Source organism: Ranitomeya imitator, chromosome 7 (assembly GCF_032444005.1).
Source record: "Ranitomeya imitator isolate aRanImi1 chromosome 7, aRanImi1.pri, whole genome shotgun sequence".
NCBI lineage: Eukaryota > Metazoa > Chordata > Amphibia > Anura > Dendrobatidae > Ranitomeya > Ranitomeya imitator.
Window position 1 is genome coordinate 205,544,180 of NC_091288.1, and position 15,858 is coordinate 205,560,037.

Sequence of the window (15,858 nt, forward strand, 5' to 3'; positions counted from 1 at the left end):
CGGTCATGTGACCTGAGGAGGACGCCGGAAGTGACGGTGGCCGGAGAGCAGCAATGGCGGCCGCCTGTGTACGTACATGGGGGGGTGGAAATAGCCCCTGACCCGCGTCTATGCTGGAGTTATACCGCGCATTGCATATAGCGCTGCTAGTATTACGCTTAGGAAGCCTTAAAGGGGTTTTCTGAGGAAACGCTGACATTTTCCTTAAAGCTGCTTTTTTAAAAATATATATTGCTAATCGTTCGTGTCATGTGACCGCCATAGCTGTCAGCCAATGGGACGACACGTTCGGTGATCAGGTGACCTAGACGTCGCTCCGTTGGGCAAAGTAGTCACGTGATCACAAATTATACGACAGCCATGTTGTTTCCCCGGATGGTATTCTAATGACGCCAGTGTTATTTTTTTTTAAAATAAAGTTACGAGTTTGGGGATTTTAAAGAATCGATTTTGGTGAATTCCTTTAAATCCTCTTTCGTCCCCGTAGTAGGTAGATCCCGAATGCTGACAGGTATCCTGGGCCGTAGGATGTCACCAGGGCCGTGATGGACGGCAGCGGTGGTCAGTCTCCAAGGCAACGAGCTGTAAACAAAAGAAAAGTGTTAATTTCTCAGGAACGGTAGTAAATATTAATAGTCAGCAAATTCCCAAATTGCTTCTAGTTACAGGGGCTGTCCGACAATATCTATCTGTGAGGATGGGAGTAGCCCCGTATGGACGTATACCGGTCTCATCCATAAACCCCCACTGTCAGGACCTGCGTCGGTCTCAGGAGTGCGTCCGTTTTACCCCCCCGCTGAGAAGAGAGAGGCGTCTGTGCATGCGCTGCTTTTGCTATTCATTTGCTTGGGTCCCCTGACAATTGGGGAGAATACGCAGCTTTGTATTATATGTCGTGTTTCTGATGTTTCTTCTTTTTTTTAATTTTTATAGCAAGAAATGGAAAACATGCCGGAGAGATATCTGACCTTAGAGGAGAAGACGAAGGTACTGGACCCTTAGGGCACAGTCACATGCACCGAGTTTCTGTTGTTTACTTCCCACTATGCATCGCAAAAAGAATGAAAAAAAATTGAACTTACCACCATTGAATATAATGTAGCTTCACATCACATGTGGGACCCGCAAAAAACCTGTGGCCCAGCAGGAACAAACAACAAAATTCTTGATAAAAACACCAGGAACATAGACTTACAAAACTGACATCTGTTATTTCAGATCCAATAAAAACTGTTCTGATGGCTCGTATGTGCATCTCTGACGCGTTTCCAGCGCTGCTGACTTTCACATTGCGTTCTGCATCCCCATCAAGGCATATGTCCGAAATCCTCCGCAAAACCGGTCCGGATGCATGCGCCGACGTGCCGTGCATCATTTTCAAGAGTGTAGGCAGCCATTACGATGTAGCAGACTGTGTCTCAGTGTCTGCCTACTGAAGGCGTGCACATCAGAGAGCACGTTCATTCTGCCATCACCATTACAGTCTATGGCACTGTCTGCGCATGCATCCAGACCCCGTTTTGCGAGGGATTTCGGACGTATGCCCCAACGGGGATGCAGAATGCGATGTGAAAACCCCCTTAAAGGGAAGGTGCCACCAGTTTTCTTGTAGTTTTTTTTTTTTTTGTGAAATTAAGCTTAAAATAGTAAATAAAATGTATTAATGCAATGTTTGCAAACATTTCTATGAAAAATATATATTTTCTTACAAAAATATATATTTACAACTAGGGGGAGCATTTTCCGTTTTAGACCTCAAGCAGCTATAGTAAGAATGACCAGCTTTACTGTTAGGCCGGGATCACACATTTCGCGAGATACGGCCGAGTCTCGCAGGTGAAATCCCTCCTCTGGCGCCGGCACTTGGGAGCGGAGCGTGCAGCTCCATGTATTGCTGTGCGGCTGCACGCTCCGCTCCGGAGTGCCGGCGCCAGAGGAGGGATTTAACCTGCGAGACTCGGCCGTATCTCGCGAAATGTGTGATCCCAGCCTTAGCAGCAAAATTGGGGCAGTAACTGCTGACATCACCATTTCCCTCCCTTTTTCGGTGGTCTAGTATTCCTGGGGCAGAATGAAGAGTAGCATCACAGGGCAGCGCCATTTTGTGGGTGACTGCCCTGTGATCTGCTATCACCAGCAGTTACTGTCTTTCTCTCCCATCAGTCTCTCTCACCCAGATGACATGATTCTCTCACCCCCTTCCACAATGCCTGGCCATTCACTGCAGACCAGCAGCTCCTTATCTTATAGTATGAATCACAACTCCTGCCAAGCAGCTGACCACTCCTGTTCCAATAATTCTAATGGTTCACTGTTCCTCCTTGATGTGATGTCTCTGCTATTCTGCCCGTACTTTTCATCTGCATTTTACTCCCGTCAGCCATCAATCTAGGATCTGTTCTGTACTGCTTCTGTTAGCAGATCCGAGGGCTCCATGAATATGGCAGCAGAACACTCCCACTACTGTGAATTGTGCGGCCTACAGAGGCGTGCCCAGTTCACAGCAGTTACAGTTCTATTACAATAGATAGGGTCAGAGTCCATCTGTTATCTCATAAGACCATGGGGTCCCTATTATGACACTGATAGTGTTGTGCTGCTACTGTGAAAGCAAGATGTCAGCCAGGCCTTCTTTAAACTCCTATAACACACAAAATATGTTTCAAATGCAATCAAAACTTGGTTATAACAGCATGTTATGCTACATTACATTGATTTATTAATGATCTACAAACGCGGTACCTTCCCTTTAATCATAGAGAAAATACCAATGCAGTGTTATGAACTATTTAAAACCAAAATCAACCAATCAGAAACATGATGCAAATAATATATATTGCATGCACATGTTCTGGTAACATACAAATGTTTGCCATTAATGCAATAACATCATATTGTTCTGATAATTCATTCCATCAGGTTGTTTAATGTTTAGTAGTGATGAGCGAACGTGTTGAGATAAGGTGTTATCTGAGCATGCTCGGATGCTAATCGAGTGTCTTCGGCGTACTCAAAAAATATGTTCTAGTCCCCAATCCTGCATGTCTCGTGGCTGCTCGTCGCAACACATGCACAGACAGCCTAAGAGGCAGGGAATCCTTGCATATGTTGCAGCTGTCGAACGCATTGCAAAGGCTGACATTTGTGAAAATTCACAGCATTGATAGTGATGATTGCCAATTTTTGTTGCAGATTTTTTCAATTGCGTCTGGGTTAGATTTAGGCCGGAGTCACACTCAGCATATAAAAAATCGGTCCGATTTTGACAGCCGAGAGTCGCACCAATGTTCTCCGTATGCAATGCGATTTTAACATGAGCTTTTACACAGCAGTTCTCTGTCATTGACACATCGTTATAAAACGAAATATTCATGCCCACATCGATAAGACAGCGAACGTGTCTGCCCCCATTAAATTGCCTCTGGATACCCTGAAAAATTACAACCCCATTTTTTTTTTCTCCAGCTGAAAGAAAGACTCGCGTTGCTGAAGAAAGAATACAAGAAGACCTTTCATCGTTTGCAGGTAATCATTAGGCTGTCGATGATATGGGCCCGTTTGTAGGCTTGTGCCCATACATTGGTGGGTCGAACCTGCCAATATCAAAGGGTTCAGATTACAGTGTAATGTGTATGGATGCCTCCAGATTGTCCCCCCGATAGATGATGTTGGGGGACTGAAGGATCCGACATGTCTGATTTCGAGCTGACAGTCCTTGTCTCGAAGAGATAAGCCGCCACAGGAACGCTGAGCTTTTTGTTTTTATGCCTTTCTAGAGATCCCAGACAGCCGAGAGGGTGAAGACGCACATCAAGAAGACGATAGAGGAGCAAAACCGGTTGTTAAGTCAGGAACTGTCCATCAAACAAGACAGTGTGTCTGTATTCTCAGGTTAGTGATCTGTACATATTAGGTGGATTGTGACAGTCTGAAAACAGGAGTCCATTCTGACCTAATGCTATTTACACTTCTGGGAGGTCGGTGCAGTGTATCGGTCCAAGCAAAATCATCTCTGAGTTAAAATGAATCTGTTAAGGAGACTCCTTTTTAAATTTCGGCATTTGCTAGTTACCCTATTACATGTACTGTATGAGGAGAGTAGCATTTCACCATGTCCGGGTCCATTAGTCTAATAAATCCTCCCGGATAATCATAATACACATGCATGCCCAGCTCAGCCGAGTGTGCACATGCTCCATATTCATGGCTCCTGCCTGACATGTCTGGTTGCAGCTTACCCCGGTGTCCATCCAGTATGTCCGAACTCTCTTTCTATCCTCCTGGCGTTAAGTATTAGGGAAGAGTCGACATACCACCATGCCATGTTCGGCCGCCATTCATCTGAGCTGTCTTGTCTTTGACAGCAGTGACTTAGCTCTTATCTTTCGCGGTACATTGTACCGAACCTTCAGCTGCAAAAGTAGAACTAGGACCGGTTTCCTGCCTCCGAAAGTAAATTATGAATTTTTCCTGTCACTGACAACAAAAGAGATCTTGAGAATTATGAAAAGTTGCAAAAACTTAAAAAAAAAATTAGAAAGTTTTTGTAACTTTTTCCTACATTGCTATTTTTTTTTCCGATGAGCAGACAGAATCTGTCGTTTTTTTAGGTCCACACACTGACGTCAGTAACGTTACTAGAAAAGTCACCGAATCTGCACAAAACGTTAACCCTCCGTTGGTAGAGAAGAAGAGGAAGCCGTCCGTCAGCTTCAAGTTGGATCCAGTAATCCTCCAGGGAGACAAGACGTCCTCGTCCTGTTCTGGAAACGAAAGTAGCGGTCAAGAGCCAAGCGCAGCAAGCAAGACGGAGGCGGGCGGATCGTCCAATCCAAACCATGGCAAAAGGAGTCGGCTGAGATTAAACAAATCTGCAAGGCGGGTGTGCACAGAGCCCGTGGCCACCACTAGCCCAGAAGGACGGTATAGTCATAAAGATGCCGGGAGCACAAGGGGCTCCGCACTGTGCCTTAATGAAGATGGACCCTTACAGATAAACACAACCAATTTTAATTCTATGTCAAGACGTGTCCAAGCGTCTCGCGAGTGTAAGAATGACCTTGATGTGAGTGGCTTTGTACAGCAGCGTGTTATCGTGGAGGACACAATTGCTCCGGCCTCACCTGTGTTTAAGAAGTGCCTTACGGAGGATTTTACTACTAATATAAAATCTTTTTCGGAGAATATAGAAGATTTCTATCCCGAGGAGAAGGATGCACTAGATACAGGACAGGAAGGAACCACAAGCCATTCTCCAGATAGTAGCAGAAGTAGCAATAACCAAACAGGTAAGGACCCAGCACCCAGCGATACAGATAAGACCCAGCAGACTGGTGGAGGAACGTGTCAGGAACCCATATTAGATGCTACCTGTGATATCTCTGCCCTAACACCGGTGGTGGAGACCCCGTCTTCATCTCCCCCCTGTGCCAACAACCACTCGACGACAGCACTTAACCACCTAGGAGAGTCCCCTCCGGTGGAGGAAAAGCGTAGCCCACTTGATTCGTGCACGTTGGTGGAAGGGCTTTTATTCCCAGTGGAATATTATGTTAGGACGACCCGGCGTATGACCAGCTGCCAAAGAAAGGTGGACCTAGAAGCCGTTATCAATAGCCAACTGGGGGGCACGGCCAGGAAGGGGACAAGAGGTAGAGCACGTCGGGCCAGCACCTCCTCTACTCCATCGCTGCAGGTCACTGGCACCCCTACAAGCTCCGGAAGGTCCAGGCGAGGTAGGAAATCCTGTCCTGCGTCTGTCTCTTCTGCTTCTAATCGCATATCCCCGCAGCTGGAATCTAGTTCTGACAAAAACCCTCAAAGTGATGGGACCAAAGGTGTAAAAGAGAAAGAAGTGAGCTGGGAGACGTGTGCAGATAATCCAAAGATGGAGGAAGGCGTAACGAAAGCGGATACAGTGACCGAAGGCAGGGAGGCGTCCATAACACAGGATGGCGACAACTACAGGGTGCATGATGTAACTCCCTGCATAGGAGTTCAGAGACGAGTGTATAATCTCAGGACCACTGCGAAAACACGTGAGACAGGTAAAAAAAGAATAATGGCTGGGGATAAAGGGGATGTGATCTGCTGAATAGTGAGTGCAGCTCTGGGGTATAATACAGGATGTAACTCAGGATCAGTAATGTATGTACACAGTGACTGCACCAGCAGAATAGTGAGTGCAGCTCTGGAGTATAATACAGGATGTAACTCAGGATCAGTAATGTAATGTATGTACACAGTGACTGCACCAGCAGAATAGTGAGTGCAGCTCTGGAGTATAATACAGGATGTAACTCAGGATCAGTAATGTATGTACACAGTGACTGCACCAGCAGAATAGTGAGTGCAGCTCTGGAGTATAATACAGGATGTAACTTAGGATCAGTAATGTAATGTATGTACACAGTGACTGCACCAGCAGAATAGTGAGTGCAGCTCTGGGGTATAATACAGGATGTAACTCAGGATCAGTAATGTAATGTATGTACACAGTGACTGCACCAGCAGAATAGTGAGTGCAGCTCTGGAGTATAATACAGGATGTAACTCAGGATCAGTAATGTATGTACACAGTGACTGCACCAGCAGAATAGTGAGTGCAGCTCTGGAGTATAATACAGGATGTAACTTAGGATCAGTAATGTAATGTATGTACACAGTGACTGCACCAGCAGAATAGTGAGTGCAGCTCTGGAGTATAATACAGGATGTAACTCAGGATCAGTAATGTAATGTATGTACACAGTGACTGCACCAGCAGAATAGTGAGTGCAGCTCTGGAGTATAATACAGGATGTAACTCAGGATCAGTAATGTATGTACACAGTGACTGCACCAGCAGAATAGTGAGTGCAGCTCTGGAGTATAATACAGGATGTAACTTAGGATCAGTAATGTAATGTATGTACACAGTGACTGCACCAGCAGAATAGTGAGTGCAGCTCTGGGGTATAATACAGGATGTAACTCAGGATCAGTAATGTAATGTATGTACACAGTGACTGCACCAGCAGAATAGTGAGTGCAGCTCTGGAGTATAATACAGGATGTAACTCAGGATCAGTAATGTATGTACACAGTGACTGCACCAGCAGAATAGTGAGTGCAGCTCTGGAGTATAATACAGGATGTAACTTAGGATCAGTAATGTAATGTATGTACACAGTGACTGCACCAGCAGAATAGTGAGTGCAGCTCTGGAGTATAATACAGGATGTAACTCAGGATCAGTAATGTAATGTATGTACACAGTGACTGCACCAGCAGAATAGTGAGTGCAGCTCTGGAGTATAATACAGGATGTAACTCAGGATCAGTAATGTAATATATGTACACAGTGGCTGCACCAGCAGAATAGTGAGTGCAGCTCTGGGGTATAATACAGGGTGTAACTCAGGATCAGTAATGTAATGTATGTACACAGTGACTGCACCAGCAGAATAGTGAGTGCAGCTCTGGGGTATAATACAGGATGTAACTCAGGATCAGTAATGTAATGTATGTACACAGTGACTGCACCAGCAGAATAGTGAGTGCAGCTCTGGGGTATAATACAGGATGTAACTCAGGATCAGTAATGTAATGTATGTACACAGTGACTACACCAGCAGAATAGTGAGTGCAGCTCTGGGGTATAATACAGGATGTAACTCAGGATCAGTAATGTATGTACACAGTGACTGCACCAGCAGAATAGTGAGTGCAGCTCTGGAGTATAATACAGGATGTAACTCAGGATCAGTAATGTAATGTATGTACTGTACACAGTGACTGCACCAGCAGAATAGTGAGTGCAGCTCTGGAGCATAATACAAGATGTAATTCAGGATCAGTAATGTAATGTATGTACACAGTGTCTGTACCAGCAAAATAGTGATTGCAGCTCTGGAGCATAATACAAGATGTAATTCAGGATCAGTACAGGATCAGTTGTAATGTGTGTACACAGTGAGTGCAGCTCTGGGGTAGGGTTACAAGATATAAGTTAGGATCTGTAATTACAAAATGATCTACGTGTTATGAGGTGACCTAGGAAGGTGTTGATATTTTTACCTCTGCATCCTGTCTTCTGATAATGGCTTTTCTCTTCTTTTCTCCGAAGTTTCGCCCTTTTGTCTGTTCGGCAGCAGGCCTAGTCTGCTCCATCTCTTGCACCATTCAGACATCACAGATTTCCATTTGCCAGATGAAGATTTCGGACTCCTGAAACTCAAAAAGCTGCAATCCATTAGTCTCCTGGAGCGCTTTGTCACTGAGCCAAGTAAACAGAAGAAATACTATAAACTGGCCGATAGCATCGACAATTCGACAATGCCCGCATGTGACAACTCGGCACTGCTACATGGATTAGCTGGGGTCTGCACATCTGCATCTCCAAAACTGGCAGCACTCAGCAAAGTAAACGGTGATTCATTTCTTGACAGCAACCAAACCACGTTACAAGACAATGAAGCTCAGCATGGCCGGACGGCATCTCAGACTTTCATCTCTAGGGAGGAACCAGAGGTTGTCCAATGCTTGCTCTCAAAAGAGACTGATGAGACCTTCACACCTGGTTCTCCGGTCACCCATTCCCTCGAGCAGGTCTTTTATGATGCCCCCCGACATACTGCAGTTTGGGAACCCACTTATTCTAGTACAGGCGCAGACACCTGCGCTTTACAGGCTCCTTTTCTATCCTTAGAGGCTGCCACTCCAGTGCAAGGTGTTGTCGTCTCTGGCACAAAAATGGAGCCTGCTGTAGATGTGAACTCCCGCTCAGAGACCAAGCCATCGCTCCGTGTCCCTAGTCCTGCTAAAAAAGCGACTTGTAACGTCGTCCTGTCGTCGTCCATGTGTTCTGTCCCTGCAGATACTCACACGGAGTGCGTATTTTCAGGATGCACCCCCGGCCTGCCAATGTTAGGTTTCACCCCAGCTGCTTTTTCGTCTCCTGCTCTTTGTGAGGAGCAGACATCACCAAGAACAAGAGCGTTCCCTCCAGAGGAAAGCGTGCCATTTAATAATGCGGATGAATTGGTGGCACAGAACGACAACGCTGCCCATAAGTTCAGTAATTTATCATTACCTCCATCGGGGGGCCGGGCGGAGAAGAAAACCCGTCTTCAAGAGTGTGAAGTAAGTTCTGTTGACGACACATTGATGGATACATGGTAGACGCTGCCCCATAATAAGACAAGTTCTTCTTTCCAGGAAAATGCGAACAGATTGGATCAACGTGACGGGGAGGGAATGTTGGGAGGCGACCGTCTACGTCTTTTGTCCGAAATTAAGGTCAGAACATGTCCAGCTTGGAGCATATTTGTCTTACCTATGTTATATCTGTCTGACAGACGTACAGATTAAAGATAGCTATATAGGTAAGAGGTAGATGATGGATGATCATTTCTGTTTGCAGGATGCGTGCGATGGAGGGCCTCTCGTAGACCTGTGTTCTCTTTGGTGGGATTTCCCTGGATGCGTTGATCTCTGCATTGTATCGGCTAGTGAATATTCTGTCCGTCTTTGGAGACCTCATGACGTTTGCAAATGGAAATGCGTTCACACCTGGAATTTTCCAGAGGTGAGAGGATGACAGCGCCCGTCAACCACTGAGCACCTTTGTCGTAGCTCATAGCGTCTTGTGATTTTCTTTCTCCTGATTGTAGATACCTGTCATCCAAATTCTCCCATTGTTCCAAGAGAAGAACCTGGTGTGCGTGGCTCTGGGAAATGTGGAAATTATGGACATCTGGTAAGTAAAAGAACCGAGGAACATGGTAAGGGTCAAAACCAAAGAACCATGAAACCCATATGTAACGAGATTGTTAAAAACATCTACTAAAGGCAGGCAATGTTGTAAATGTTCTACTGTTTCTTCCAGAGCGGCGTGGTGCCTAGCCCATGGCACATTTCACTTCTTCACCACAGTGCGGTTCTATGCCACATATATTATCTTTTCATATAAGTTCTTATATTTTGCGCAGGGTGCTGGCTTCAAATCCAGAGCTCCTTACCTGGGAGAAACAATTGGTCAAACATGGGCTCACCAAGACTGCTCAGGGTCTATCCCGGCACCGCTTGGTCACCACCAGCGGAGAAGGAGGCAGTCAGGTGGTGGAGCTGTGGCAGCTGGCAGAAAATGGAAGGTGAGGAGATTACTAAAGTCCTGACTTATCTGGAAGTAATTACATCTGAAGTCTTAATTTTGGGATATTAAGGAGAAGTGATCACTTGATTCCTTATACCCAAACTGCAGAGGAGCATGAATCAGAGCCAGGTCACATAATCGCAGCCAGATATAATTTTCTCTGAAACTCTTCAAGACTCCTGAAAGATATAGTTGTAATATCCGGTCCGGCGCCCGTCTTGACATCTTCTTCCCACCAGTTGATTGACAGGTCTCTTGTTCAGAAGGGGACCTGTCCATCACCTGGAGCAGCGCTCGGATAAGCCAGACTAGTCTCACTTCTGGCTATGATTCTTAGCTGGTTTTTCAAGCTGTGTGCATGAATCGGTGAGCAAGTTCCCTTTAACAAACAAGCCACATGAAAGTGTACAGATTGGATAAGCTTGGGTTTACAGGACGATAACGTACACTCCCTTGTTTTATAGTGTGGCTGGTTCCCATACTCTAGTGGCCCCTAAAGACAGCGTTGTAGCCTTCTCAGAAGTGGACGGCGAGAGGGACGCTCTGGTGGGATCTACCGTGGACAACGAGCTAGTTCTCTGGTGAGACAAGTATTGAAAAAATATAGTAAAATTCAACTAATCCAGCGTCTGATTAATTAGAAAACCAGTTAATTTGGTGTCAATGAATGGGTTATTCCCCATCAAATACATAGTTCACCTTTCCTTAGGGTAGATAATGACAGTATGATCGGTGATTATCTGACTACCAGGATCCCCATCGTCCTGGTTATCAGGGGGTCCTGTGTCCCACATGTGAGTGGGTGCAGTAATGCTCATGTGTGACCACTGCCGCATTAGGTGACACTGGCACGTTTGATGTAATGCGCCTTCATAGTGATGCTTTCCTTATTGTGTGATGCAGGAACTCAGTGAGCGGGCACCTCCTGGGCACATTTTACATAGGACACCTCTGTTCTGGCCTCACTTGTATAAGTGCAACATCTGACTCGGTGAGACCTCTGTCCCTTTATGTTTTTTTATTGTGTATACCATGTTTTATTCACTTTTAACCTGATTGCGACTCAGTACGGAAAAATGACAGCGCTTACTCCTGAGTTTTTATTATGCTCTATTATTCGGGGTTAAAACTTCTGCATTATAACAGGAACAGATCCAGTTTCTCGGTGTTTATTACAACTCAGTATTGTCTGTTGATCGCTATATACATAGCGCTCACTAAGCGCCATACAGTGAACAGAAGCATCAACGGTGCCAGTGCTTCCGTAGGAACCTGGTGATCACCAGGTCTCTGCTGGTATAGAAAGCTGCTGGGATCAGCTCTGCCAGTGATGCCTGGCACAGCAGAAGGCTGTTTTCTCCTGTAACTGGGGCACTTCTGGGTGTCCCAGTTACAGAGAGTAAAAAGTAACTGGAAAAAAAATGCTTCCCAGAGATCTTTTAAGATCTCTTGTTGGACAAATTATGTAAAAAAATAAAAACATATAAGACATCGGCAATAAAAGTAAAAAAGAATAAAAAGTGACAACTATTAAAACTCTGAAAAAAAATATATTAAAATTTGTCCCACGTAAAAAGAAAAATGAAGGCTTGTAGATAAAGGACAGGTAAAAAAAAATTGGCTGGTTATTAAGTGGGTTAATGAATGATAATGAGCAACTGGGTGTTACAAAATCAATTCAGGTCACAAACTTAACACTATAACTAGATCTTGTGACCTTCTATATGGTCATAGGAAGCTGAATAAAGTGATTCCTTGGTATCTGTGATCGAATTTTTTTTTTTCTGTAGAAATCCACATTTTTCTTCATATGTAAATGAGCTGTTAAGATCTATGGGCAGGGCATAGCTCTTAACCGCTCATTTACATATTAAGAAAAATGCGTAATTTTGGTTTTCCCTCCTCTTTTTCCAATAGCCATAGCTTTTTTATTTTTCCATCGCATGGGCACCAGACTTAGTAACCTGGTCTGTGGACCCTGCGGATAAACAATGGGAAGCCATGTCAAAACCAGGAGGTCCGGAATAGAAACAGAAACATCAGAACAAAGGCTAGTCAGAATACAGGCCTACGTGTTAACCTGGTGAAGCAGAGCTTATAACGCAGCAGGAAAAGAAATTCAGGAGCTTAAATAGCCAACAGCCCCACCCATGGCTAACAGCAAGTGGAACCAGCACAAACTGGGAGTTAACTCCCAAGCTCCTATCCTGCATGGCACCACAGGACCACCGCGTTATCGACATTGCTCGCAATAAAGGCATCAAATAAAGTGGGCAGACACCGACACGGATGTCACACCCTTATGATGACTTGTTGTTTGCACATGTTGTAGTTTTGAATGACCACATTCACTTTACCATAAAATGCACTGGAAATTGGGGAAAAAAATCTTGTGGCGTTTAATTGGTGAAACAGCTGCAATTGGAGGTTGCTCTGGTCACTGCTTCCACAGGCAGGCGGCATCTGCCCGGTAAGGAGCGGGCGCAGTTCCTGAGCCTACTCCATGTGCCAACACCCTGACTGTGACGTACGCTTACGTAAGGATGCAAAAAGTCATCCAAATGGAATATTTGTTTTTCTATTATTGAACATGTTTATTTCCTCATTTCCTTGCCAGGGGTTGTTATTTTTAGTCGCTGGCAGCTCGCTCAACAAACCCCATGAGATCAACGGGGGCTGTGTCTTCAAACTCCTCGCCACCAATCCCTGTGGAGGCGCCAGCGCTCTCATAATGGCCTATACGCTACCAGACCGAGTCAGTAGTAGGTAAAGATTCTTGTCACACTGTGTATTGTAAATCTTTTTTTTTTTTTTTCTTCCATAAAGGGATGTGCCCAACTCAGAAGGTGGCGGCATGTCTCTACGGCTTCCTGATCGTGGAGGTCTGATGCCTCCCCCTAAATCCCGAGAGTAAAGGAGTCGCCGTACTGCACGTCTTAAAGGGGTTATCTGAGACTATAATTTTTTTTTTACTCCAGGCTTAAGAACGAACAGGCTGATAGTTGCTACCTACATGCCTGTTGTGCCCGACTCCGATCTCTGCTCAGAGTGGTCAGCGATCGCTCCTGCCACGATTCGGCCGCTTCCGCTGATGTCACGTCCGCAGAGCAGCGGCTTCTCTTCTGCTCTGTTGAGGTGTTACTGCTGATTAACAGTCCACTGCCTATCTGCGGGGAGCCGGCTGTCAATCAGCATGATGTTGGCAATCTCACCCCATCAACAGAGCTGAAGAGAGGTCGCTGCTCTGTCAACGTGACTTCAGCGGAAGCGGCTGTATAGATTGCAGGAGTGGTCGCTGCTAACTCTGAGCCGGCGTCAGGTACAACAGGCAGGTAATTTGCAACCAGTGTTTAGGCCCATAGTAAAAAAAGAAATTTCTTGGACAAGCCCTTTAAGGATTTTTCTGTTCCCAGCTACCAAGCGAAGGGGGTTATCTGCAGCTCCCCTCATAGTGGGGTGGCCATAAGCACCATTGTACAGGATTAGTGGGGGTCTTAGAGGTCGGGCAGCCTGTGATCATACGTGATGGCAACTTGCTATTACTAAAGTGGGAAGACTTTTAAAGGGGTTGTCATGTGAAATCAGTGGACCGGCTGTGTAATTTGGAGACGGGATGGGTCCTCCAGATAGAGACAGAGTTGCGTTCTGAAGCTGCTCTTGTTCCATGAAGCCGTCTCTATTTCCTCACATTATATAATCCTGAATAACTTGCCTTTGTTTCGGATTTAGGTTCCTGGAAGGTGACGTGAAGAAACAAAGAGCAGCGGCCATCTTGTCCTGTGGAAGCATCGCACTCTGGGATTTATCCAGAAGCCATTGCTCTGCTGTGCTCCCTCCCGACGGAGATACACCCTGGTGCCTGGTACGATGGGGTAACGGGTCTTCATGGCTACTTGCCGGACGAAAGGATAAAAGCGTCTGCGTTTATGAGCACACAGACTGCGGATGACAAGCTTCACGTCTCAGACCCCTTTTGCACTACGCAGAGATTTCTGCTACACTGGGGCCTTTACATTCGGTAACATTGTCAGATTTCCTTTGGACAGGTTTGACATTCTACAGCAAACAACCTTTGTTGGTTACAAAACTACAATCCCCATCATGTTCTGGCCCGGTGGGAGCTGTAGAGCAGCTAGAGATCCACACGTTGTAGACCGATGCCCTATATTTCATTATGGAAGGCAGTGATGAGACGTCTCCAGTGTCACCTATTCACTGTTATCTGTGATGGATAAGAACATCTACACTGGACTTACCCTTTAAGAAATTTTCTTAGGACTTGTTGATCCTTAGTTGAATCTAGGGCACAATCACCGTCTATTAAAGGGATCCTGCATCATTGAAAATAGTATCTGGCCTGCTGACATGAGGATACAGAGTATGAGCTGGACAGATTGATAGACATTTTTCAGCTTCATTTATTGAAATCCCCAGTTTGTCTGTATGAGTCCAATGGGTGGTCCTATAGCTGTCAAGCACCAAGTAGGACCGCCCACTGGACTCCTATGCAAACAGCTGGGAATTAAATGAATAAAACACATTATTTTCCAACAAATCTTTATGTCATTATGCACAGCTTATGCAGATTGGATGGCATGTATAACATGGCAGGTTCCCTTTAAATCGTGTAAAGGAGGTCTAAATACTCTCTTTGGTCACGAGGAAGAGACCGATATTGATCTTGATAAGTGACTGGCACACAGAACTGCTGCCCCTGCTCCGTGCCAGTGATCTATGGCATGGGGTACTGTATGGGCAAAAAACATCGGCATTAAACAACGTATTCTGGTTCTGCAGATGCCGATAATACAATAGAGGGGTTATCCAGTAATGATAACTTATCACGTATCCAACTTATAGATCCGCAGCTCTCGGAAAACAGGGCACTTTTATCCCCAATTAAATTGTGGGCAGGTTGCGTGAACGACCTTTGCTCCATTCATTCCCTATGGTGCTGCCTAGTACGGCGCTCGGAGTTTTTACGGCCGCCCCATAGAGAACGAATGGAGCCGCTGTCAGGCGTGTGCACTGCCATCCATTCCTGCAGGGTAACGAGCTCTTTGCAGGAGAGGCTTCAGCGCTCTACTTCTGCCTCTTCAGTAATAGCCCCAAATCTGCCAACTGCCTCTGCTACTGTCAGATCTGGACCTGTGGAGGGGGATACCGCCAGGAGCCCCACTGGAGATGCCCTTTACATTTTCCTATTGCTCCCCTCTTAATTTATCACAGTCTGTTATGGCAATGTGTCACACATTTTCCAAGCAATTCTCTGATAAGTTAACATTTTATTAAAAGAGCACTAAGCATTTTCATCACATTTACTTACATTGTATGTAAAAAAAAAAAAAAAAGTTTAAATGTATATTTGGATGTTGGTGTAAAAGTCGCTTTTTTTCTACTGTTGTGCTACACACTGTTCTTTTATAATAAAATTAAGGATGTAAAGTGGATTAGTCTGTTCTGGGCCTGTGTCTAATCTACATCCCCTCTCAGCATCTGTTCATATACCTTGGCACAGGTACCATAAGTGCACGTGTTGAGGTTGCATGTTTATTGCCCTAAAAGACAATCTTCAGGGTACATTACGTAGCGCCGGCGTCCCTGCATGCTTCCCTTCCCCCTCTGCAGGGACGCCGACTCACTCACTCACCATTCCGCACATCCTCCTCCTGCTGCCTGGGGTCTGCACAAGGCCTGCAGATCCCCGGGCACTGTGCTTAGGG

General features: G+C 45.5%; 1 protein-coding gene across 1 annotated transcript; it reads left to right on the forward strand.

Moving 5' to 3' along the window:
- The first annotated feature begins 23 nt into the window (after positions 1-23).
- Positions 24-15,583, forward strand: PALB2 (partner and localizer of BRCA2). Its single transcript, XM_069734524.1, has 14 exons — positions 24-68; positions 934-987; positions 3,466-3,525; positions 3,777-3,891; positions 4,611-6,047; positions 8,108-9,123; positions 9,199-9,279; positions 9,404-9,568; positions 9,654-9,739; positions 9,972-10,133; positions 10,600-10,716; positions 11,039-11,126; positions 12,753-12,901; positions 13,865-15,583. The coding sequence occupies exons 1-14, from the start codon at positions 54-56 to the stop codon at positions 14,082-14,084; spliced, it is 3,765 nt and encodes a 1,254-aa protein (XP_069590625.1). The 5' UTR covers positions 24-53; the 3' UTR covers positions 14,085-15,583.
- The last annotated feature ends 275 nt before the right edge of the window (positions 15,584-15,858 follow it).